General features: G+C 44.7%; 2 protein-coding genes across 8 annotated transcripts; both read right to left on the minus strand.

Moving 5' to 3' along the window:
• Positions 1-194: 194 nt before the first annotated feature.
• LOC117752515 (mitogen-activated protein kinase kinase kinase 14) lies at positions 195-9,708 on the minus strand. 3 transcript variants are annotated; one of them, XM_034569876.1, is made up of 15 exons: positions 9,406-9,708; positions 8,413-8,663; positions 8,045-8,120; positions 7,055-7,904; positions 6,550-6,687; positions 6,306-6,435; positions 6,094-6,222; positions 5,020-5,124; positions 4,075-4,241; positions 3,840-3,990; positions 2,617-3,138; positions 2,035-2,141; positions 1,833-1,953; positions 1,656-1,756; positions 195-1,543 (listed from the first exon to the last, which is right to left on the minus strand). In XM_034569876.1, exons 2-15 carry the CDS (start codon positions 8,657-8,659, stop codon positions 1,379-1,381), a joined length of 3,009 nt encoding a protein of 1,002 aa, XP_034425767.1. In that variant the 5' UTR covers positions 8,660-8,663; positions 9,406-9,708; the 3' UTR covers positions 195-1,378. The 3 variants fall into 3 exon arrangements, with proteins under 3 accessions (XP_034425767.1, XP_034425766.1, XP_034425768.1); XM_034569875.1 differs by having other exon boundaries at positions 8,413-8,670; positions 9,406-9,707; XM_034569877.1 differs by lacking the exons at positions 3,840-3,990; positions 4,075-4,241; positions 5,020-5,124 and having other exon boundaries at positions 8,413-8,670.
• Positions 9,709-13,041: 3,333 nt separating this feature from the next.
• On the minus strand, positions 13,042-20,568 carry grnb (granulin b). Of its 5 annotated transcripts, none has more exons than XM_034570001.1 (17): positions 20,387-20,568; positions 20,090-20,142; positions 19,351-19,491; positions 19,118-19,258; positions 18,856-18,969; positions 18,031-18,172; positions 17,732-17,850; positions 17,009-17,138; positions 16,809-16,900; positions 16,459-16,645; positions 16,125-16,222; positions 15,579-15,809; positions 15,247-15,483; positions 14,490-14,753; positions 14,178-14,411; positions 13,851-14,099; positions 13,042-13,658 (listed from the first exon to the last, which is right to left on the minus strand). In XM_034570001.1, the coding sequence occupies exons 2-17, from the start codon at positions 20,090-20,092 to the stop codon at positions 13,509-13,511; spliced, it is 2,532 nt and encodes an 843-aa protein (XP_034425892.1). In that variant the 5' UTR covers positions 20,093-20,142; positions 20,387-20,568; the 3' UTR covers positions 13,042-13,508. The 5 variants fall into 5 exon arrangements, with proteins under 5 accessions (XP_034425892.1, XP_034425891.1, XP_034425893.1 ...); XM_034570000.1 differs by having other exon boundaries at positions 20,452-20,558; XM_034570002.1 differs by lacking the exon at positions 20,387-20,568 and having other exon boundaries at positions 16,459-16,489; positions 16,526-16,645.
• Between the last annotated feature and the right edge of the window lie 390 nt (positions 20,569-20,958).

Here is a 20,958-nt window from a genome sequence, read left to right on the forward strand (position 1 = left end):
ACCCTACAACACAAAAATACGCTACAACACACAGACACACAAAAATCAACGCACAACAACCCCAAAACTCAGGATGACTAATTGAACCCTGCTGATAAATACTGATTAGTTTGTTTCTAAATGTTCATGTTCCACAAACTTCACACTTCAAACAGAAGAAGATGAAAACATGAAATGTGTCGACAATTTGTCTTAAATCACTTTCTCAGGAATTTATTTAACCACAAACAACGACAAATTAAAGTATTATGAACACTTCTTATGATGAAAAAGCCTCAATGATTTGAATAAATAAAATAAAATTCACACAGAAAACAGTCACATACATTTTTTCTGTAAGAACCAATTTAATTTCTCGTATATTGTATCATGACAATGATTCAGTGTTTTAACCGACATGTGAGAACTTAGAGTTTAAATAACTGACACAGGAAGAACTTCTCTATAAGTACAGTGTTGTATAAACTGTTTAAAGACGTGTACACATGCATCTACTCTACATAATGTTCTATGTATATGAAATAATCCATTACATTTATGTTACACATTAAATATTCAGTCCAGCACTTCTGATACTTTTATACACATTTGCACTATTTTAATATATTTCTACAATTTGCATTGTAATTTTCTTTCATACATAAAAATACATATTTATGTGTATATATATATAAACACAACATATATATGAATCTATTTTTATATATATATATATATATATATAACAGGGAACGGCTTTTAGAAGATCAATCCATTAATTAAGGGTTTACGAGCTATAATCAATGACTTTATTCATCAATGTCACATGCAATATATATATATATATTTATTTAATATATATATTCTTTATATATAGTCTTTTTAGCTCTTCAGTTCATCATAAAAAGTTTCTCACTCGCCTGCAAATGTAAATGACAATAATCCATTAAGTCTGTTGTTGTAAATGTTAATAATCAGTTAAAAACATGTTGGTCCAGATGTTCTGCAGCTGTTCAAACTTTCTCCCTCGTGGATTGAAGAGGTAAAAAGAAAAGTGTTTTTCTGTAAGAGGGTTTTGTTTTCACAACCTGGCAACCCAGTATTATAAAGTGATTAATTAACCATTAAGATATTGATTACAACTTATAAACCTTCCATAGACGATGCTTTATAAGGAAGTGGTTCCCATAATACTCATGTATATCTTCTACATCTTGTAGAGTCACATTCCATGTGCGTCCACAAACTGGAGCTGGTTCACAGAAATCTGCAATAACGTACAAAAATGATACAAAATAAAATCCTCTCCTCTCACATTTGTCCTAAAGCAGCAGCTTTGACCCCGTGACCGTCCCCGTGTGCTTTTATCAACAAACAGCCACGAGACAGAACGCCTGTTTTATTCCTGCAGCTCCAGTTTCCCGTCTCGGACCCTCCAGCTCCAGCGACGACACGTGTCGGGCGCAGAGACGCAGCGCAGCCACACACACGACTCCGTGATCTCCTCCTCGAAGGACACCAGCTTCCTGTCCAGCGTCTCCAGCGTGAAGGGCTTCCCCGAGATCTCAGAGACACATGACATGAACTTTATTACACGAGTTCAAGCACAAACACACGATAGGGATCATGCATGTGAAATAAAAAAACATCTTTAAAGCTCTGGATGTGTTTTCTACCTGGTCACTGATTCCTAAAGCGACGTGGCCGACTTTGACCTGCCGTCGCTCTCGGATCCTCAGACACTGCCCCTGGACGTTCTCGATCCAGATGTCAACACCTGCAGGAGTCACAGTCTGAGAACACAGATGCCAGAGGACAACAAAACGCTCAGCGACAGGAGGAGGACATCTCACCTTCAAAGCAGCAGGACGACGGCTGATTGGCCGAGGCCGACCACTCCAGGCGTCCGTCTGTGTGACTGTCGCAGGAGGAGAAGACTCCAGAGCTCAGGTCGTCGGAGGAATGGTCAGAGCCCTTCACAAACACAGAGTTTAATGTTTTAATGTGCATTCAATCTATAGACATCAGTGTGTGTGAACCATGGTGTGAACACACCTTCTCTGAGGCGTCTCTCTGCGACGTGTCCGAGCAGCTGAAACAGGACGGGGGGTCATCTCGAGGTTCAGGGGAGGGGGTCTGGAACGTGGTGCCCAGAGCTACGTCTGGTGAGAGACAACATGTTTATATCGGTGATAAACTCCATTAAATATTATAAATCCTGTCGTTTATGGTTTCAAACATTTTCACACAACAAATAAAATGTGATTTGATTATTCAGCATCGAGACTGAAGCTGCAACATGAACACGTTTGACTTTAAACTCATTTTGTTCCAGAAATAAATCTACAGATACCAGATATCAGATATTTTGTTTAAAAAGAAAAAATATTACACTGATGAATTGAGTATAAACAGGTTCATTAACAACATGCCACTTCTCTTTGCAGTTACGATCAATGACAGTAAAACAAAATCAAAACCTTTACTCAAAATATTCAAGAGGAAAAAAATCTGTGATCTACAACTGTGTCTCAACATTATCCTCAAAAACTTTTGCTGAAATAAAAATAGTTTAGGAGCAGATATTAGTGCCTCCCCTGCTGAGCTGTCGCCATGACAACACCTCCTCTCACTCACCATCTCGGAGATACTCCAGCTCTGGTTCGGATCCACACGGGCTGTCGCTCGTCTGCTGACCTTTCTGCAGCAGAGGGAAAAGGCCTCTGAGAGCTCGGAGATAATCTGTGGACACTGAAGACTCCCACTCTTCATCCTCCTCTTCCTCACGTCCCTCCTCCTCCTCCCAGTCGCCCTCGTAGTCCCTGTCCATCTTTCTCCACATCTCCTGAATGAGATCCTCCTCCCCCATGTAAATATCCACGTCCGACTCCGACCCCGAGTCCCAGTCGTGTTCATCCCGCAGTGATTTGGGCGGCGAGTCCGACTCCCCGCTGAAAGAATCTGCCTCCACGTCAGAGTCTTCGCCCAAGTCCTCCTCCACCGCCGTGGTCCTCCAGGGGCTCACCCAGTGCATCATGGGAGCTGGCGCGGCGGCTGATGGTTTACTTGGGGGGATCAGAGGTGACAGAGGGGGGCTCCTCCTGCCACAGTGCAGAACCTCACAGGCAGCTTGAACAGAGCAGGGACTCAAACCTCCGACTGCAAAACGAGAATCGATGATCAACAGAGAATTAATCTATAATCATTTGATGGTTGCAGCTTCTTAAACAGGAAGATGTGATGATTTTATTGGTTTAGCAGTAAAATAAATATTTAAATGAAGGAACCTGAGATCAGATTCTTTATTTCACACACTGCAGGAAAATTCATCTTTTAATATCTATCAATAAATCATATCCTTCATTGAAAGTTTCAATATAACAACGTATTAAAGAACTAAATAACTTTGAGTGATATATTGGACAAGAGATGGAAATTAGCCTATAAAGCTAAGTCTTAAGTTTTCTATTGATCACTGATCCCTGTCTCATCAAAAATAAAATAAAATAATAAAATTAGCATTTTACTGTTGTCGATGCTCAAGTTTGTTTTATCTACTTTATTTACAGTTTGTTTATATTTCGTCTCAGAAATTCAGACACTTCTTTCTTCCTGTCTGGTTTCAGATTTAAAACGTGTTGTATTGTAAAAGCTTATTACATTTATGTATTTGTAACTAACTAAAGCTGTCAAATAAATGCTCTGTGGTTGAGTATAAAGTACAAGTACTCTTCTCTTGCAGTGGAAGAGATGTGTGAAGTAGAATTAAATGCTTGGGTAAAGTAACAGTACCTCAGCCTTGTACTGAAGTACTTAAGTAAGTGTACTTTCTACCACAGAGGACGTTGTGCTGCTGTGACCTGCTCTCAAAGCTTTGGTGGTTTTCCTCCTCAGCTCTTTGGCCGACGCTCGTCTGTCCGGGTCCTTCTGGAGTCCGGCTCTGAAAACTTTGGCCGTGAAGTTGTTGCAGGTGGACGGGACCTCCCACAGAGGAGGAGGCTCGTTGACGATCTGACCAGAAGAGTGAGAAACACCTTGGTATAGTTTTGTTCAACCTAAAATCGAATTCTTAAATAAAGATGTTTGTATATCTACCTGCAGACACAGTGGGTGGGAGTAGTAACGTATCCAGGGGTGGCATCCGTTGAGCATGTGCAGTAACATGCAGCAGCTGCTCCACACGTCGGCCTTCGCACAGAGTCCATCTCCTCGAGCGACCTCCGGCGCCATGTGGGTCTCTGTGCCCGGGAATGCAGCCGCTCCTTCATGAACACACACTGAATTTAACTTTCTGCATCGGCCCCAAGACACTAAAGCTGCTTTCAGACCTGCACTGAACTCCAGATGTTCCCCTGGAATTTATGGGAGAGGCTGTATGTGAGAACGCAAACGTCTGAGTGAGTTGCTAAGGAGTTTCCATCTTCCTATAATAAACTGTGGATAATGTCCTAATTAGCCTCGCAGGAGATTATCTGGGATTCAAAGTGAGCGAGTGGTGTGAAGCCAAAGCTGTACGGTAACAAAAAGAGACACGAACCTCTAACTTGCACCGACGTGCAGCTGAAACAATGTGGATTCTGTAGAGAATCAACAGTTTTACATGAATCTTTAATAGTTTTAGAAATACGTCCAAATGAACATGACGGATTTGGGCCTTGACAGACGCATCGATCTGTCTTTTTTATGTATGTTTGTAAAATTCGTGGATCCAATTTTCTGGAACTTTTCATGAGATAATTTCTGAAAACATCTTACAACATCTTTGTATTAATAAATAATAAATAAATAATAAATAATAATGAAGTAAAAGCAGAAATACTTTCCTGCTGCGTCACTAACTTCTTGTTAAAGATAACGAGGCTGAGCCACAGACGAGGATACGAGACTTCATGGTCAACCACCTTTTATATAAAATCTTCTTATTTCTAATTTCTCTCAATAACAAAAGGAGGATCAATTTGTTGAATCTATAAAAGCGACTCTTTCCCCTTGTGTTCAAAGTTGATGTGCGTGTGTAAACTCTGTGAACTGCTGACTCACCCCTGAAAGCTTTGTTGCTCCGGCCGCTGTCGTCCAGCGTCTCTGAGAGACCGAAGTCACAGAGGAATGTGTCTCTGCAGTCGGCAGACAGCAGCACATTGTCAACTGGAATAAAATCAACACAGAGGATTTGGAGAGACAGCTTGTTTTCATTTGGTGCTCATCATGAAACAGATGAGTGAGGAATCAGGCGGCTGTCGGCCGCTGTCAGGGTGACGGGGATTCTGGGAACAAAACCTCCGCAGCTCCCTGCTCTCGCGGTGGCACAAGGTTAAGTCTCTAAAAATAAAGGCCTGTTTTTCTCCACCTCTTCACGAAGATGTGATGTGATGAGACTGTTTAATTTGGTCGGCTGAGTGAAGCTGCTCAGCACAATGCAGGGGCCTGATGTGGGCGAGACCCTCGTCCTGCTCCATCCTCTCAGTGGGATTACTCGGGGTTTAGGGGTGAGGTGTCAGTTCAGGATTAGGAACCATCAGCAGGAATGTTAGCTGACAGGAGAGCAGCAGCTAGAGGCTTCACCAGGACTCATCCTCCATGTCTCCTTATACAAGCTGCTGATAATATCACATCAAACTCCACAGGAGAAAGTTTATAAAAATGCCGGCTATGTGGAGATTAATTACAATTATTAATACTGAAAAAGACAAGAAATGCGATGCAGAGCTGTTTGAGGAGTTTATGTTTTCCCCTCGTTTGTTTATTTGTTTGTTTGTTAGCAAGATTATTCAAACTCTACTGGACCATGTGATACATGTCAAGAGAAAACTAATTAAGTTTCTCAAACGTTGTAACAAATTTCACGCACTCGTAGATATCAAACTTCTACAAATGATTCATCAAGATCCATGAATTATTCTCTGAGAAGTAGAATTAAACCTCCCTGAAAACATCTAGAAAGAATCCTTGAATCTGCCCCTTTGTTGGTATCAACTCTAAAATTGGATGAGTTACTTCTGGGCCCAAGTTTAATCCTTCCACCAAGTTTTGTTTAAATCGGTCCAATAGTTTTTGCGTAATCCTGCTGACAAACAAACAAGCTAACAAACAAACAGGCGCGAAAAACAAACCGACCTTTGACGTCCAAGTGAAGGACCTTCCTGTGGTGCAGGTGCTCCAGCGCCCCCAGTGACTGGCGGAGGTAGTGCAGGGCCAGGTCCTCGGGCAGGGAGTTCATCTCTTTCAGGAGCTGAGCCAAACAAGCTGAGGAGGTTTGGAAAAAGTCGTCTGTGAGCGTCGTGTCCTCGTTGTGAATGAGATGTGGTTTGAACAGTTTGGACGTGTACCTGGCTTCAGGTCCATGAACAGCACGACGTTCAGCCCCTCCCTCACGGCGCCAAAGAGCTCCACCACCCGAGGAGAGTTCAGAGCGCTCCACGTGCTCACCTCCTCGCGGCTGAAGTGACTCAGTGGAATCTGAGCGTGGACACCATGAGGTTACCTCAATCATTGAATATTGCTTCCAAAGCTCTGGGTGTGGGTGCGTATCTGGATTTCACACAATGACTCACTCCCTCTCTCTGCACTTACCCTCTTGGCAGCACATTCGAATCCCGTCCGTTTGTCCCGAACACAGAACACGTCACCGTACGAGCCGTTCTGGATGTGGTGCAGAACAAAGTACTCCTCTCCCTCCCGGTACCGACACTGACCACTGGGCTGCAGTCGCTTCAGGAAACAGGATTAAACAGAACTGTGATAATGAGAAACAGGCTGAAGAAAACAGACGAGAGATAAAGATCATGAAATTGCTCTTTGGAAACCAAAGACCGAGAACGTCTTCAAATGCCTTTTTCTGACCAACGTCCAAAATCCAAAGATAAGCACTTTACCTTATCATGGATTGAAGAAACAGAGAAAAGAATTTAAGATTGAAACGGAAAATATTGGACATTTCTACTTAAAAACTTCAAGATCTAAATCTCAGAGCCCGTCGGCTATCGACCAATCAGCCGCTGGGGGACAGACGTGTCTCTTTTCACATGTAAAGGCAGAATTCAATTAGCTCTAAATCATCAAGATGCAAATATCTTACATGATGAAATACGAGTCCTTCGTTGACGGGTGTGTTCGGTTTCCAGTCACTTAACGTCTGTTGTATCAAATCCTTGAAGAAAGGAGAAACAAACTGCTTCGGCATCTGCGTCACTCTCCCTCTCATTTCATCCAGAACAGCGTCGAGGTCACTGAGGTCATCGAAGCCGAAGGAACCGCGACACGTGTTCACGGAGTCGGAAAGTCCCAGCATGCTTTGCACACACTCCGTAGAGTCAGAATCCCACTCGGCGGGACCGGAGGTAAAACCAGACACGTGCATCAGGTCAAAGGTCGAATTTGAAACCTTGCCCTGGACTGCGAAGCTCTCGGGTGCTGGCGTGTCGTCGTCTGCCCAGCAGGAGGAGTCCGAGTCACTTTCATGAGTGCGAATAGATTCCAGGTCCTGCACCGAACAATCGGAGTCGGACGCTCCTCTGTCGTCAGAGCTCGATGTGTCGTCGGTTTCTATCGATCCGTATCGATCCTCTGATGGTGACACATCCTCTGATCCTCTGACACGGTCACAAACATCTGTGCAGCTGCAGATTTCATCATGTTCACAAGAGAGCCGGCCTCCGACGCTGCAGCAGCACGAGTCAGTAAACTCAGGAGGAGGCGGGATGACCTCAGCCGACGAGGTCGCGTCTCCGTCCACTGATTTCAGCCAATCGATCTCCTGCACCCAGAGACCACGGATCACAGGACGGTGTTCCCCTTCCTCCCGACTCTGTCCTGTGCCGGTCTTCCTGCGCTGTTTCCTCTGCAGGTGGTGGAGTGGGAGTTTGGAGGCCTCGTCCAGGTCCTCGTCCTCTGTGTCACTGAGGAAGGACGATTCCCTGGTGTCAGACCTGCACATGAGAAGATAGACAGCGTGAATACACCAGTTCAACAACCTCAATAACCTTTTCAGTCCCAGTCTGATTGATGGTGGAGTGGAGAAGAATCCATCCATCGCCACATTCTCTTCTATATATATATATATACAGACCTGAGCTTTTTGAGCTGCTGAGATCTGGAGTAGGGACGCTGAGTCGTGGTGGGACTGAACTCCTGGAAGTCTTCTCCTGAGACAGAGGGAAACAACGTAGAGTTTAACGAATGAATGTTGAAGAAGAGATTTTAAATCATCAAATAGTTAATTCAAACCAAACTGATCAGAAACATGAAAACCTGAACAAGCATCAGTGTGATAAGAACGACCTGAAATGACAGAAACCATCTTTGAAAAACAATAATTATAACCCTAATGTTTTAGTTTGGTCCCTGTCCCATCTGCTAACATGGAGGAGGCAGGGTACTGCAGCCAGCCACCAGGGGGCGATCAAGGTACAGTCACTGATCTGCATGGGGTCTTACTCTCAGCCTGTGCGACTATGGAGAGACATGGATTCTCTGCAGACACTTCCTGTCCCGCTGTGACCACGTGCTTGGCGGTGCCGTGCTGCATCACCCGGCTGAGGTGCGGCGCGATGACCTGGACCAGCGAGTCCTTCTCCTCCTCGCCAACATGGCCGTCGTCCTCTTTGCCCAGAAACGAGAGCTCAGACCCTCCGGCCACGATGATGAACGGCGTGTTGGAGTTGAACACCCGGGGAATCGCCATCGCTCTGAGAACTGGAGGAGGAAGAACAAACACACACAGTGAAAGTTGTAAGACCTGTAGGAGGCCAGATTCATAACCTATACTGCAGCCGGCCACCAGGGGGCGATCAAGCTGTTTAGATTTTACGTATTGGAGCTGCAAAGTCATCCATCTTTATACAACCCTAAAAAAAACACACACCCACGATTTCAATTCATCTGCAGTCGACAGCAGATTTGTAATGGTCAGGCATTTTGATGTGGTGGTATTTGCCGCGGCCGGGGCGTGAATGAACAGACACCAGCAGCCAGCCGGCAGAGGGGGGGTATAAATAGCCACATGCTTTCCACTGGGTCCAGCTGTCAGAGTCTCTCTCAGCCGTTCGCCATGTTAACGGCTGACACATGGATACAAACACACAAAGACAGGACTCGTACTCGCGTCCTCCGGCTGCATGAGGAGGTCGAGGAGGAACTTTCATTTCACTGTGGAGGCTGGACAATCTACTGCAAACTCCATAACTAGCATTTTGATTTGGATATTGATTCAAATTGTAAAGAAAGTGGAGCTCAGGTGATGAATCCAGGACAAAGATCTACGTCACCAGCATCATGTCTCTAACGATCCTCCCATGATGCACCTCGGCCTCCTGAGAACTTTACCCAGAATCCACCTGCCTCTCAGCTGAGGCCGGTGAGCACCTCCAGTCAAACACACACCGACGGACGCTGTGGTTCTAACCTCCAGCTGAACCCAGAGGACGTTACCTCTCAGGGACAATCAGGGGGGTCCCTCCCGTCTCAGGTGAGATCCAGTGATCCTGGTGGAAGAGGAAGAGGAAGAGGAGGAGGAAGAGGACCAGGATGAAGGTGTGTGTCCCTCTGTCTCTTCCTGTCTGTTTGTCTTCTGTCCTGTGTTATAAGTGTCCAACTGAAACCTACCGGCTTTCTGCCCCCGCAGCCTCAGCTGATTGGTCAACCATGTGTGTGAGTTATGAACTTCTACACCTCTGTCACCACCTCCTCCTTCTCCTCCTTCTTCTCCTCCTCCTTCTTCTCCTCCTCCTCCTCCCCGTCCTCCCACACACAGATACCAGCGACAGAACAACGTAGATGCCCTCTGTGACCCTGAGCTCCTTTAGGACCCTGAACATTTTATTTACTTTAAAGACTTTCACTGCAGTGATATATATATATAAATACACTATATAATACATTTATTTAAGACTATGTATACACACACTACTACAAGCTGCAGCAGTAGTTGAGGCTGAATGTAGTTAAGTAATTCATACTCATTATTGTGTTGCTGTTGTAGTTTGCTAAACTATTTATATAAAGTTATGTCTAATCCACTGGTTCCCAGTCTTGGGCCCAGTTCTCTCCCAAGAGCCAACATGTAAATAAGAGGAGTCGTGAAATGATTGAAGAAGAAACAGTAAATCTGTAAATATTCAAATCTGGAACATGACGACAACACAGACGGCAATATTCAAAGTGTGATAAGATTTTACTGTTTTATAATTTGGATGATTGTGGCCGTCAGTGTAGTTTCCAACACATCTGTTGTCCCACATAGAGAAGACTGGAATCTATACAGTCCTGTGGGAATTAACTAAATACCAGAGGAGGGAGTGTGTGAGTCTGTGTGTGTCTGTGTTGTGTCTGTCAGTGTGTGTGTCTGTGTGTGTGGGTCCCTCTCCCTGGCAACATGTGAATGGGATCAGCGACGGACCAATAGAATGTCAGAGGAGGAAGTTTCACGTCAATGGGTTTTTGTCACTGGGGTCGACTCTGCTAAACTTAGACGTGAGAAACGTCTGTGACTCTTCACTCAGAAACATATCGATGAAAACACCACGATGAAGATGTTTGAAAGCTTCAACAAAAAACTTTTATTCTTCTCATTCTCGTTTTGTTTATTGGAACAATGACTAATATTAGATAAAGATCGAGATCACACTCGCTTATCATGGACCTGTAGCTAGTTAGCTTAGCATAAAGACTGGAAACGGGAGGTGTTATCTTGTTAATTGTTGAGCTTCAGACACGTTGTTGGGCAGATTTAGTTTTTCTACGCAAAGCAGCCGAAATTTGTTGCAAAATTAGCTCGTTTGTCACGAGGTGGAAAATAGAATTTGCTGTAGGAGCAAGTTGGTAAATCCAGCTACAAAAAAAACACTAATTTGGCAAAACTGCCAATTGGGAAACTTCACAGTCGAACATTCAAACTTATAGTTCGGCTCTGCTGTTGTTGGTCAGTTAAAATACTACAAGTAAAGTACGTACAAAAGTAAGTATTAAAATACAAGAGCTCATTATGCAGTATAGGCAACGATAGTTTTATTATAAGCAACTATTACTGAAGTATATGTAAACAGTACTTTAGAGTCATATCTAGTGGTTGTTGTATTCAGATGTTTTATAATATACCTTTAATCTGAAAAGTGACATAAAAGTACAACATTAGAGCAGAAGTGTCCTTTAGTGGACGTTTCTTTTAGGGGACAAAGCTCCTCTGGTGTTCCTCTGGTGTTTCCACATCAGTAACCGTCCTGCTGATCTTCCACAATGAGGCCGAACACCGAGGACGAGCATCTGACCTCATTTCGCTGAGGCACCATGTGTCGTCCATTGTTTTCCACTGAGGCAGAACAGCCTCACGTCTGTTTCCAGCCACCAGAGGGCAGAGGAGGAAACAGGGCCCCCCCCCCATCGGCAGAGGAGTCGACAGCAAAGTGGGACATTCACCACCTGAACCCCAGTACCCCCCCAACCCCACCGTCGTGTTGACTCTGGTTGTCATAACAACATTCTGATGACGAGGCCGAGGGAGGCGGGGGAGGGGGGGGTAAGAGGATACAGGAGGGAAAGGTCACAGGAAGTGTGTGGGCGACTGATTAAACTTCAAACATGACCTCAGCGAATTGAATTATCACCTCCAGCAAACTGATATTTTCAACAACTTTATTTCAGTCTCTTTAACCCCCCCCCCCCCTCAAATTAAAGTTCTTTAAAAGGCATCAAAACACAACAATCAACCAGGACACGTTTCTAAAAGCAGCAGTGACAGTGAGCACCGGACGTTTAGAGAATACACTTTTAGGAAGTTACATTTTGAAAAGAACATTTTTGATAAAATCATCATCACCTCACGCCACGTTGAGTGATCACAGATTGAAGAGGAGCAGACTTAGTGTTAGTGAACCTTCATCGGTTTCTCTGAAAGCTACGAAACAAAAAGACTCTACGATGAAGAACTGTTGCATCGAGGACAAATAATCTGGTGTTTGCCTCTTTTCTACTTTATCCAATTTTCTTTTAACAGATTAAAACTAATCCAGGAAACCTGATTCTACCCTGAACAGTGTCTGCAGGTTTTTCCCTTCAGGCTCCGTCCGCTGCCAACAACCATCACATCTCTTCTCTGGCAGCCGGACGCTCTCAGAACAACATCTTCACCAACACGATCAACACAAATCAAAGTTTGGGTGGAAAACGGGTTTTGAACTGGATTCTTTCATCTCCGCGAGGAAACGATGCCCTTGTGTGTTGTTCAGAAGCTGGAAACCAGCAGCATCGTCTCAGAGTCTTTGTTTTTCGTTCTGTGCCGACGGAGCAAACCCTGAATTTGTTTCCCCGGGACACTGAGATGTACTTGGCTCTTATTGTTGTTGTTTTCTTGACGATGGTCTGAACGTCCCTCTGATACCGAGCAGCTCTTATGACGTGAGAGAAGGCACAAGCTCTTTGTTCCGTCTGTCGATCTTTTCCAAGAGTACGATGTTTAACTATTTATATATATATAACAATGTTTTCATGACAGCTGGGTCTTTAAATCACAGGTAAAATAAGGATTAAATAAAATCAACACATCAAATTCACAGATGCAAGACAAACTTAATTGACCTCTAAATGTAGATTATACTCGACGTTCTCGTCGTGAACCAACAAACACAGAAAAGCTGCTTCCTGAACGAGTGGCGACTCGTTTTCTCAAGTCTGACTCAGCATTTTATCCAGAATAAGGCAGAAAGTACATTCACGTCTGTTTTTATAGAAGAATAAAAACAGACCTGGACAAAGAGTCCAAAGAGAAACGAAGACAGAGGAGACGCAGCCGCTGACGCTCTGCACGTTGCTTATGATTAATAATCCCATGATAAGATGAATCTCGTTCCTGTGTCTCTGAACTGGTTCATTATTCAGCTGCTGAGGCTCCGAGTTTCCAGCCTCTGATAGTTTCTACTCAGCCGACATGACTCAGCAGAAAAACTGTATTTATTTGCCAAAGGTTTAATTTAATTCTCTAGACAATTTCGGCCGAGAAAAACTTCCAGGAAATGATCTGAAATGATCTGAAAAATACAGGACGTGTGAATCAAAGCTTCAACTGCTTGTTAATAAACTTCAAACATGTTTGTAGATATTCATATTGTTTTTAAGGTCATTAGGACTCGAGGTAATCTGTCTATATGGATCTATGTGTTTTTGAATCAATGAGAAAAGGTTTAAATTGGTCTCATGTTCACATACTAACTCTTCTCTCTGTAAATTCTGATTTGTGGTTTAAATGATTTGTGAAAGTGCAACAGATTTGAATTAAAACATGCTTTCTTACATCTTTACTAAGAAACTAATTGTCTTGATTCTTTTCATGGGGTTTAAAACCAATAAGAAAGACGCAGAGACAAAGTCGTGCAGCGAATCCTTCATATACTTAATCATCGTCTAAGGTTGACCTCTGAGGACTGAACACGATGAGGACCAAACCCAGCAAACTGTTGAGCATCGGCGTCGCCCGCAAACCAAAAGTACCTTCAAGTGAGGAAAAACTCAACAGAAGCTGAAGATGTGACGGATCAGTGGGACTAAAGTCCGTGAGGGACAAAGTCTCTCTGTCTGTTCCCAGACAACAGGTCCCAGGTCAGCTGGGGTCTCTCCATGGTGCAGCCTCCCGCTGCCACGTCGCAGGAGAATCCCTCAGGGCAGCAGTGCTTCGAGTCGGAGCAGCAGGTCGCCTGTGGAAAGAGAAAACATCTGTGAGAGGGAGAAGCCGGAGAGTTTCTCACAGGTGATTTATGTAAAACTGCTTTCACACGTAAACTGAAATGTCCCCGAGTAGCTGTTTGTATATAACTGACTTCTGGAAGTGGGAACAAAAACATTTAGAAGATGAACAAGTATGGTGGAGACGTGGAGTGTGAACGGACCCGTGGCGAGGGACAACACGCCCACTCTGTGGACGACGTCTTGCAGCACGTATCTTTTCTGGGGCAGTGGAATTCCCCCGTGCCGTCACATGGTACGTCCTCTGCGTCTCCAGGCCCGGACCGTACCACTTTGATCTGAGGGAGGGTTTGGACCAGCTCATCGAGGTTCTTCTTCTCACACGTTCCCGTCTGCATGTTGCAGGTGTAGCCCTGAGGACAGCAGTGCTCGTGGTCCGCACAGCAAACCGCCTGCAGAGGACAGCGGAGACGAATCAATAATCTGATCATTACTTCATTAAAATATAATAAAGTGTGTGAGGGACAAACCTTGACTAGAGGGCAGCAGCCCCACTCTCCTGTCAGCAGTTTACAGCAGGTCGTTCCTGTAGCACAGCTGCTCTTGTCGTCACACTTGACGTCCGTCACGGCGCCGGGCTCGGCCACGGCGCTCAGTTTGGTGAACCAGGGGACGGCGTGGGAGCCCCTGGAGCAGGCGGAGCGCTGATGTTCACAGGTGTGACCGCTGGGGCAGCAGTGGTCTCCATCGCTGCAGCAGACGGCCTGAAGCACAGCAGAGACAACTCAGAGGTCATCATTCCATTCCCTCAGTGTGAGGTCGTGAGGTAACCGTGTTTTTACCTTTGGCAGAGGACAGCAGCCCCATTGGTGGGTCCTGTCCATGAAGCAGCAGGTCATGTCTTTGGGGCAGCTGGTGCTGGAGTCACACATGTTCCTCCCCCGTGGAGCCGGAGCGGAAGCAGCCTGGTGGAGCTCCGTCCCCAGCGCCAGGATCTTCTGCAGCCACGGCAGGCTCCGGCCTCCGGGCTGATCACACGTCTGCGCGGCCACGTTACACTTGTAGCCTTTGGGACAACAGTGCTCCTGGTCGCTGCAGCACACGGCCTGAAGAGAATGAAGAGCTCTTTAATATCCACTGAAATCCTTGGAAATGACAGATTTTCTGTTCCACTGATGCAGGAGATTTAGTGACGAACAACGTAAAGATCAAACATCGGCAGAACCCTGATATTCAAAACCACTGTGTTGTGTCTAAGAATGGATCAGTTAATTATTTTCATAATTAACTGATCTATCAAATATAAAAATGTGGAAAAAGCCCTCAAATGCTGTAAATTCATATTCTTCAGTTTTCCTAAATCTTTTTAGTTTTAAGGATCATTTTATTTCTTCAGATTTAATCATTGAAATTGTGTTTTTTCCACTCAGTTCAGTTTCCTCAGTTAATCCATGTTTAGAAACTCAAGATGAGTTCTCTCGACTTATCGTTTCTCTCTACGAGATACTCATGTCTGATCAAACTGAGTTTTAAAACACGCCGGCGCTCAGCGAGGAGGAGGAGGAGGAGGAGGAGGAGGAGGAGGAGGAGGAGTCTGACCTGAGGCAGGGGGCAGCAGGCCCACTGTCCGGAGTCTTTCTTACAGCAGGTGGTTCCTCCTGGACACATGGTCTCCTGGTCACACTTCTCGTCCTGGACCTCCAACGTCACCGCGGAGACCTTCTCCGTCCAGGGGAGGGAGGCTGAGAAACCTGACGGGTCGTCACAAGATTCCTCCTCCAGGTTGCAGACGGTGCCGTGAGGGCAGCAGTGGACGTAGTCGTCGCAGCACACAGCCTGACGGGGGCAGAGTAGAACCACGGGTGACGGTATGTTACTTACACGCTTCAGGGTTTTGAGGCCCGTGCCTTCTCGCTCCACTGTCGTCTCACCTGAGGCAGCGGGCAGCAGGCCCAGTCTCCAATCACCGTCTTGCAGCAGGTGGATTCTCCAGGACATGATGTGGAGTTGTCACACTTGTCCGTCACGATGGGGAAGACGGGAACGTGGTGAAGCCAGGGCATCACCGCCGTGTTCGCCGTGGGGTCGTCACACGTGGAGGCTTCCAGGTTGCATACGGTGCCGTGGGGGCAGCAGTGCATGTGGTCCTCGCAGCACACGGCCTGCAGGGGGGGGGGGGGGGGGGGGGGGCAGTAAACACACACACTGTAGTAAAGACTGTAGTAAATCACGTTTTGTTGATTCATAAGGGGAAAGTAATAATTAAAAACATTTGCAGTTCCCCATTTTAATGCACTTTTCAAAAATAAATAGTAACTGTGCAAAGTTGTGGTCACTCTCCAACATCAGTATCCAGAAACCAGGGTTTGCAGATAGTTTGTATTGTGCTGCACACACAACATGTCTGAGATCTGACTCCACATTTTCAGTATGTTAGGCACAGTGGGGGGGGGGGGACCATGTGTCTGTGCTGGTACCTTAGGTAACGGGCAACAGGCCCATTGGCCCGACGGCGTTTGACAGCAGGTATTTTCGTCAGCACAGGCCACAGAGTCGTTACAGGGAACAGCAGCAACTGAGAAAGAAACACAAAGATTTATATCAGTGAACAACATTTTAATTCAAGTTAACAAACAGAAAGGATTCATGTTGAAATATGAGATATTGGGATGATTTATTTAAATAATTCTCTCAGTTTCCTGATCTAAAACTGTCAATTATTAAAACTTCAAATAAACTGTGTTGACAAAAAGAAAGAATCCGGCCTTTGTCTCTGTGGCATCTGGACGGTCTAACTGCTGCAGGTCTCACCTCTGCTCCGCGCCGCCACCAGCTCCGTCACCAGCTCCGTCACCAGCTCCGTCACCGGCTCCGTCACAGCAGCTGGGATCTTAGAGGCCATGATGGCGTCTCCCCGGGTCGACACACAGGTGCTGTGCTGCAGGTCGCACGTGGTTTCTTCAGGGCAGCAGTGGATGTGATCTGAGCAGCAGACGGCCTGGACCAAGACCGGACAGAGGTTCCCCCCAGTGTCAGCAAACAGTAAAGATACTGTGTAAAGAATTTCACTACTCTACTCTGCTGGAACAGAGTAGACTTCCTTTATTTTCCTGGAGTGACGAACTGCGAATTTATTTTAGATTGGAGTGTCTCTTACTCACATTCGGCATCGGGCAGCAGCCGTACGAGCCGCTGTCCATCTCGCAGCACGTGGTCTGATCAGGACAGACGGCCACTTTGTCTGGACACACAACTGACAGGACGAGACAACGGGGTTTACAGATCAACACTTAAACACAAGCTGTTATCCTGCAGTTCTTAATGTGCAGATTAAATAAAACATCTGGAATATACTGCTTACTGTCGTTAAGAACCGCAGAGATCTTCTTCAGCAGCGGCATTTCGGTCTCACCAGACTTGCAGACGTCATGTTCCATGTCACATATCGTGTTGCTGGGGCAACAGTGGACGTGATCGCTGCAGCACACGGCCTGAACACGGTCAAACAGACAGACACAGTAAATACCTGTACCTGCAATAAGCTGGTTTCTCACTTCAGGTTTAATCAGATGTGCAGGAATTTAGTTCCATTAAAAGGTGAAATTGATTTAATAAAACTTTATTGATGCCACACAAGGGAAATTCACGCCAATGGGAAATGTATCTCATCTTAAAAAAGTCACTTTAGTCACCAACATGTCAGAGAATAGTGACAAACGCCTGCTGCCTACGTTTTAAAATAAATAAAAATACTAATTTATAAAGATAACTCAGTCTCATGTTACCTTTGACCACTGAAATCTAATCAGTTCATCCTTGAGTTTAAAGGTTTAGATGAAATGGATCTATTGGCAAAAATTGTATTAAAACTAATCCTAGTGAACGTTTCACTCGTGTGTTTCATCTAAATTGTACGAATTGTTCTTTTCTTTACCCTGAAATGGCCCTTGATATTTAAATACTCCATATTTACATCGGGTCGTCTCTATGGAGGCTGCCAGGTTTCTTTACAGTCGCCCAGACTGGACAAACCTTGAGTTTAACTGATGAACGGAGTCGTAGCTTCAGCGCTCGTCCTTCCTACCTGGTCGTAAGGGCAGCAGCCGTAGTCTCCGGTGGTTAACAGGCAACAGGTGTAACCATCAGGACAACTGCTCTTCCCTCCAGGACACGTCACTGAACCCACGGTCAGAGCCGCAGAAACTGAAACAACGTAGAAAGACACATATTCATATATTGGTTATTGGTGCAGTGTCGTCAGCGTACGGCTGCAGAGAGGAAAACAGATGATAGTGACTTTTATTATTTTCCAACTATGAGACATCTGTTTCATATTACATAGACCTTCGGGCCTTTACTGTATTTACATGAGGGTTTTCACACCTGGGTAATTCTCCCTGCGTTTGGCCGGGAGTTTCTCCACCATGGGGACGGACTCCAGTGACGCAGAAACACACACTTCATGAGCGGTGTCACACTTTGTTCCCTCGGGACAACAGTGCTGCTTATCCTCACAACACACGGCCTGCAGAGACCAGAGGACACACAGACTGACAGTGAGGACCGCTCTTCGGTCCAGGACACAGCTTCCTGCACATCATGGAAACGTACTGATGCACAACTTGAAGGCTGAGATTATTACAGGACTTTCACATTCAAACTTGCAGGCTTTCATTTCTTCTGTAGGCTTTTAATGTGAAAAAAACACCAGGTCATAGCTATAGCTGTTTATTATTTCTATCATTTTTTTTATTATTTCCACTAAATGGGGAAATTAAAAGTAGCAGAGTGACGACTCTGTTGTAGAGCAGATTAGGTAGTGTTGTGGAAAAGCACATTATACAGAATTTATTAGGTCAAATCCCTTTTAGTCGGCTTCAGCTTGTTCCCCCAATTTTTTAAGTGTTTTATTTATTCCTGCTGACCAGACACCTTCATTTGAATTAAAATAATTTACGGTGGACACAGAAGAACAGTCTTAAATAATACGATTTTAAAAATACAGTTCATCTATCGGAGTATTGTGAAGTACAGTCTCACCAGAAGCTGACCTGAGGATATGCTTCTTGGTGTCAGTGCTGAACCCAAGGTTTTAAGGTGTGTAGGTGTGTAGGTGTGTGTGTGTGTGTGTGTGTGTGTGTGTGTGTGTGTGTGTGTGTGTGTGTGAGTGTGTGTGTGTGTACGTGACAGTGAACTCATGTGTTTCACCTTAACCATCGGACAACAGGCCCAGCTGCCGTCAAGAAGCTGGCAGCAAGTACTGTCATTTGAACACGTGGACACCTGGTCTGGACATACGATTGTCTTTACTCTGTCAAAGAGCTGGAGACAGACGCACAGAGACACAGAACAAAAAGACACAACAATGACAGAATTACAAATGTACTAAGTCACTTAAATTAAATGAGAATACTGGCAGGTTCCCACTGTCAAGATAATTAATAGGAAATGCTGCAGGTCCTCAACTTACCTGAGGGACTTCCAGAGCCTGTTTGGCAGGAAGACGTCTCATCCACGGCAGAGAAACGGTCTTATTGACACATTTCCTATGAGCCAGATCACACAGGGTCCTCTCATAGCAGCAGTGGAGGTGGTCTGAACAACACTCGGCCTGCAGACACAGATTCAAAGAGTTTGAGAGGATATTACAAACCACTAAACTAAGGAAATCAGTGAGACACACTAACCCGAACACTAACTCACGTGTGGCAGCGGGCAGCAGCCGTATCCTCCCATCGTGTTCTTGCAGCAGGTGTTTTTGTCCTCGCACATGCCTCCATCAGGACAAACCAGCGCCGTGCTCAGGCCGAGCAGGGCCAGAAACAGGATTCCCATGGGAAGCTCCTGAAGACGCAGAGGAGACGGCTTTGAGCAACACGATGAAAAACAAAACCCTGAACTGCAGCCATGAGATGTGATCGTATCTTGGTGGTTTGTGTATTTGTTACTGGTTGTGAGAAACCATGACGGGTCTGGATAACACAGGTGAGTGTGTCTGCAGGCATTCCAACTGATAAACGGGATTTACACACTAAACAAACCCTGAAATGTTCACATACCACAAACACACATAACATGCATGTGCAGCTCTACACGTCGTCAACAGCACAACATAAGGCTGTATAAGGTTATTTATTATATTGTACTGTTGTGTGGATTAGTATTTCCCAGCACTCTACTTAGTCGGCTGAGTTTTGAATAATTCATTACATCGATTCAGTTGAAATATTAAATCTTCTATCGTGAACGCAGGTGCAAAGCATCGTGGTCTATATGTTTTATATGTAAAGCAAATGATCTAAACTAGTCTGAGTAAATGTAACAGATGAAAAAGTATGTCATTCTATGTAAATACTACAGTAAAGTACATTTGCCACAGTCTCTACATTAAACACAGATGTAGAGTTTCATGTATTTAGTGAATGTAGAGAATCTACTTTACCATTTTAATGAGTAGTTAGCAGAGAGCAGTTTCTCTTCATGCTCCTTCAACACCTGGAAAACAACAACAAGACTTCAGCTCCACGATCCTGAAGGAAAACACTGAGCAACACTATTTAAACTCACACTTTACTAATTCAACTCGTCAAAAACACACGTTTGTATATTTATATATATATATATATATAGTTACTGAGCGGAAGTGGAAACCTGCCACAGCACAAACCCTGTGGAGCTAATCCACAGCGAGACGAGCTACGTTAGCAGAGCCGGCTAGGTGGCTAACAGGGCAGCTAACCGGTTTGAATGACTTCCTGCGGGTTGTTGGTTCTTCAGCGGATGAAACTGGAGTTTGTTCCTCACCCGGTTGTTTGTGTTTGAGTTCGAAGCGAAGTGTCGCACGTGACTCGCTTTTTAAATCCAGAGAGAAACAGAAGAAAGAAGAAGAAGAAGAAGAAGAAGAAGAGGAGACCAGGAAGCAATCACATGACACACTGTCACGTGACCACAGGGAGGGTGACGCGGTTTCTTAAAGCGACAGAACCTGATCTGACAGAAAAACAGTTTATTATAACTGTTTATAGATATTTACATTTATATAAAACTGTCTGTGATAACAACACAACATTGGACTGATGTTGATAATAATACTGAAGTGATAATTTAACTTATATAAAGTACAAATGTAGTACAGGTGTTACATTATTAGGTTTATTATAGGTATACAGTCAAAAGTACTAAAATCACATCAGATAATATTTCTACCTCTTTCTATTGGATTTTACTGCTTCTGATATTTTATATGAAATTCATAAAAATAATTACAATATTTATATTCTTATAAAACAGAGCCTGTTTATCTAGCGAAGT

This window comes from Hippoglossus hippoglossus, chromosome 19 (assembly GCF_009819705.1).
Source record: "Hippoglossus hippoglossus isolate fHipHip1 chromosome 19, fHipHip1.pri, whole genome shotgun sequence".
Classification (NCBI taxonomy): Eukaryota; Metazoa; Chordata; class Actinopteri; order Pleuronectiformes; family Pleuronectidae; genus Hippoglossus; species Hippoglossus hippoglossus.

Coding starts and splice junctions, on each gene's coding strand:
- LOC117752515 (XM_034569876.1), bottom strand. CDS start 8,659: ATGGCGATTCCCCGGGTGTTCAACTCCAACACGCCGTTCATCATCGTG. Junction 6,688..7,054: donor AAGGACTCGTATTTCATCAT/GTAAGATATTTG, acceptor TGTTTCCTGAAG/CGACTGCAGCCCAGTGGTCA. Junction 4,242..5,019: donor GAGCAACAAAGCTTTCAGGG/GTGAGTCAGCAG, acceptor GTGTTCATGAAG/GAGCGGCTGCATTCCCGGGC.
- grnb (XM_034570001.1), bottom strand. Junction 16,223..16,458: donor GGTGGCGGCGCGGAGCAGAG/GTGAGACCTGCA, acceptor TTTCTTTCTCAG/TTGCTGCTGTTCCCTGTAAC. Junction 15,484..15,578: donor CCTGCTGCCCGCTGCCTCAG/GTGAGACGACAG, acceptor TGCCCCCGTCAG/GCTGTGTGCTGCGACGACTA.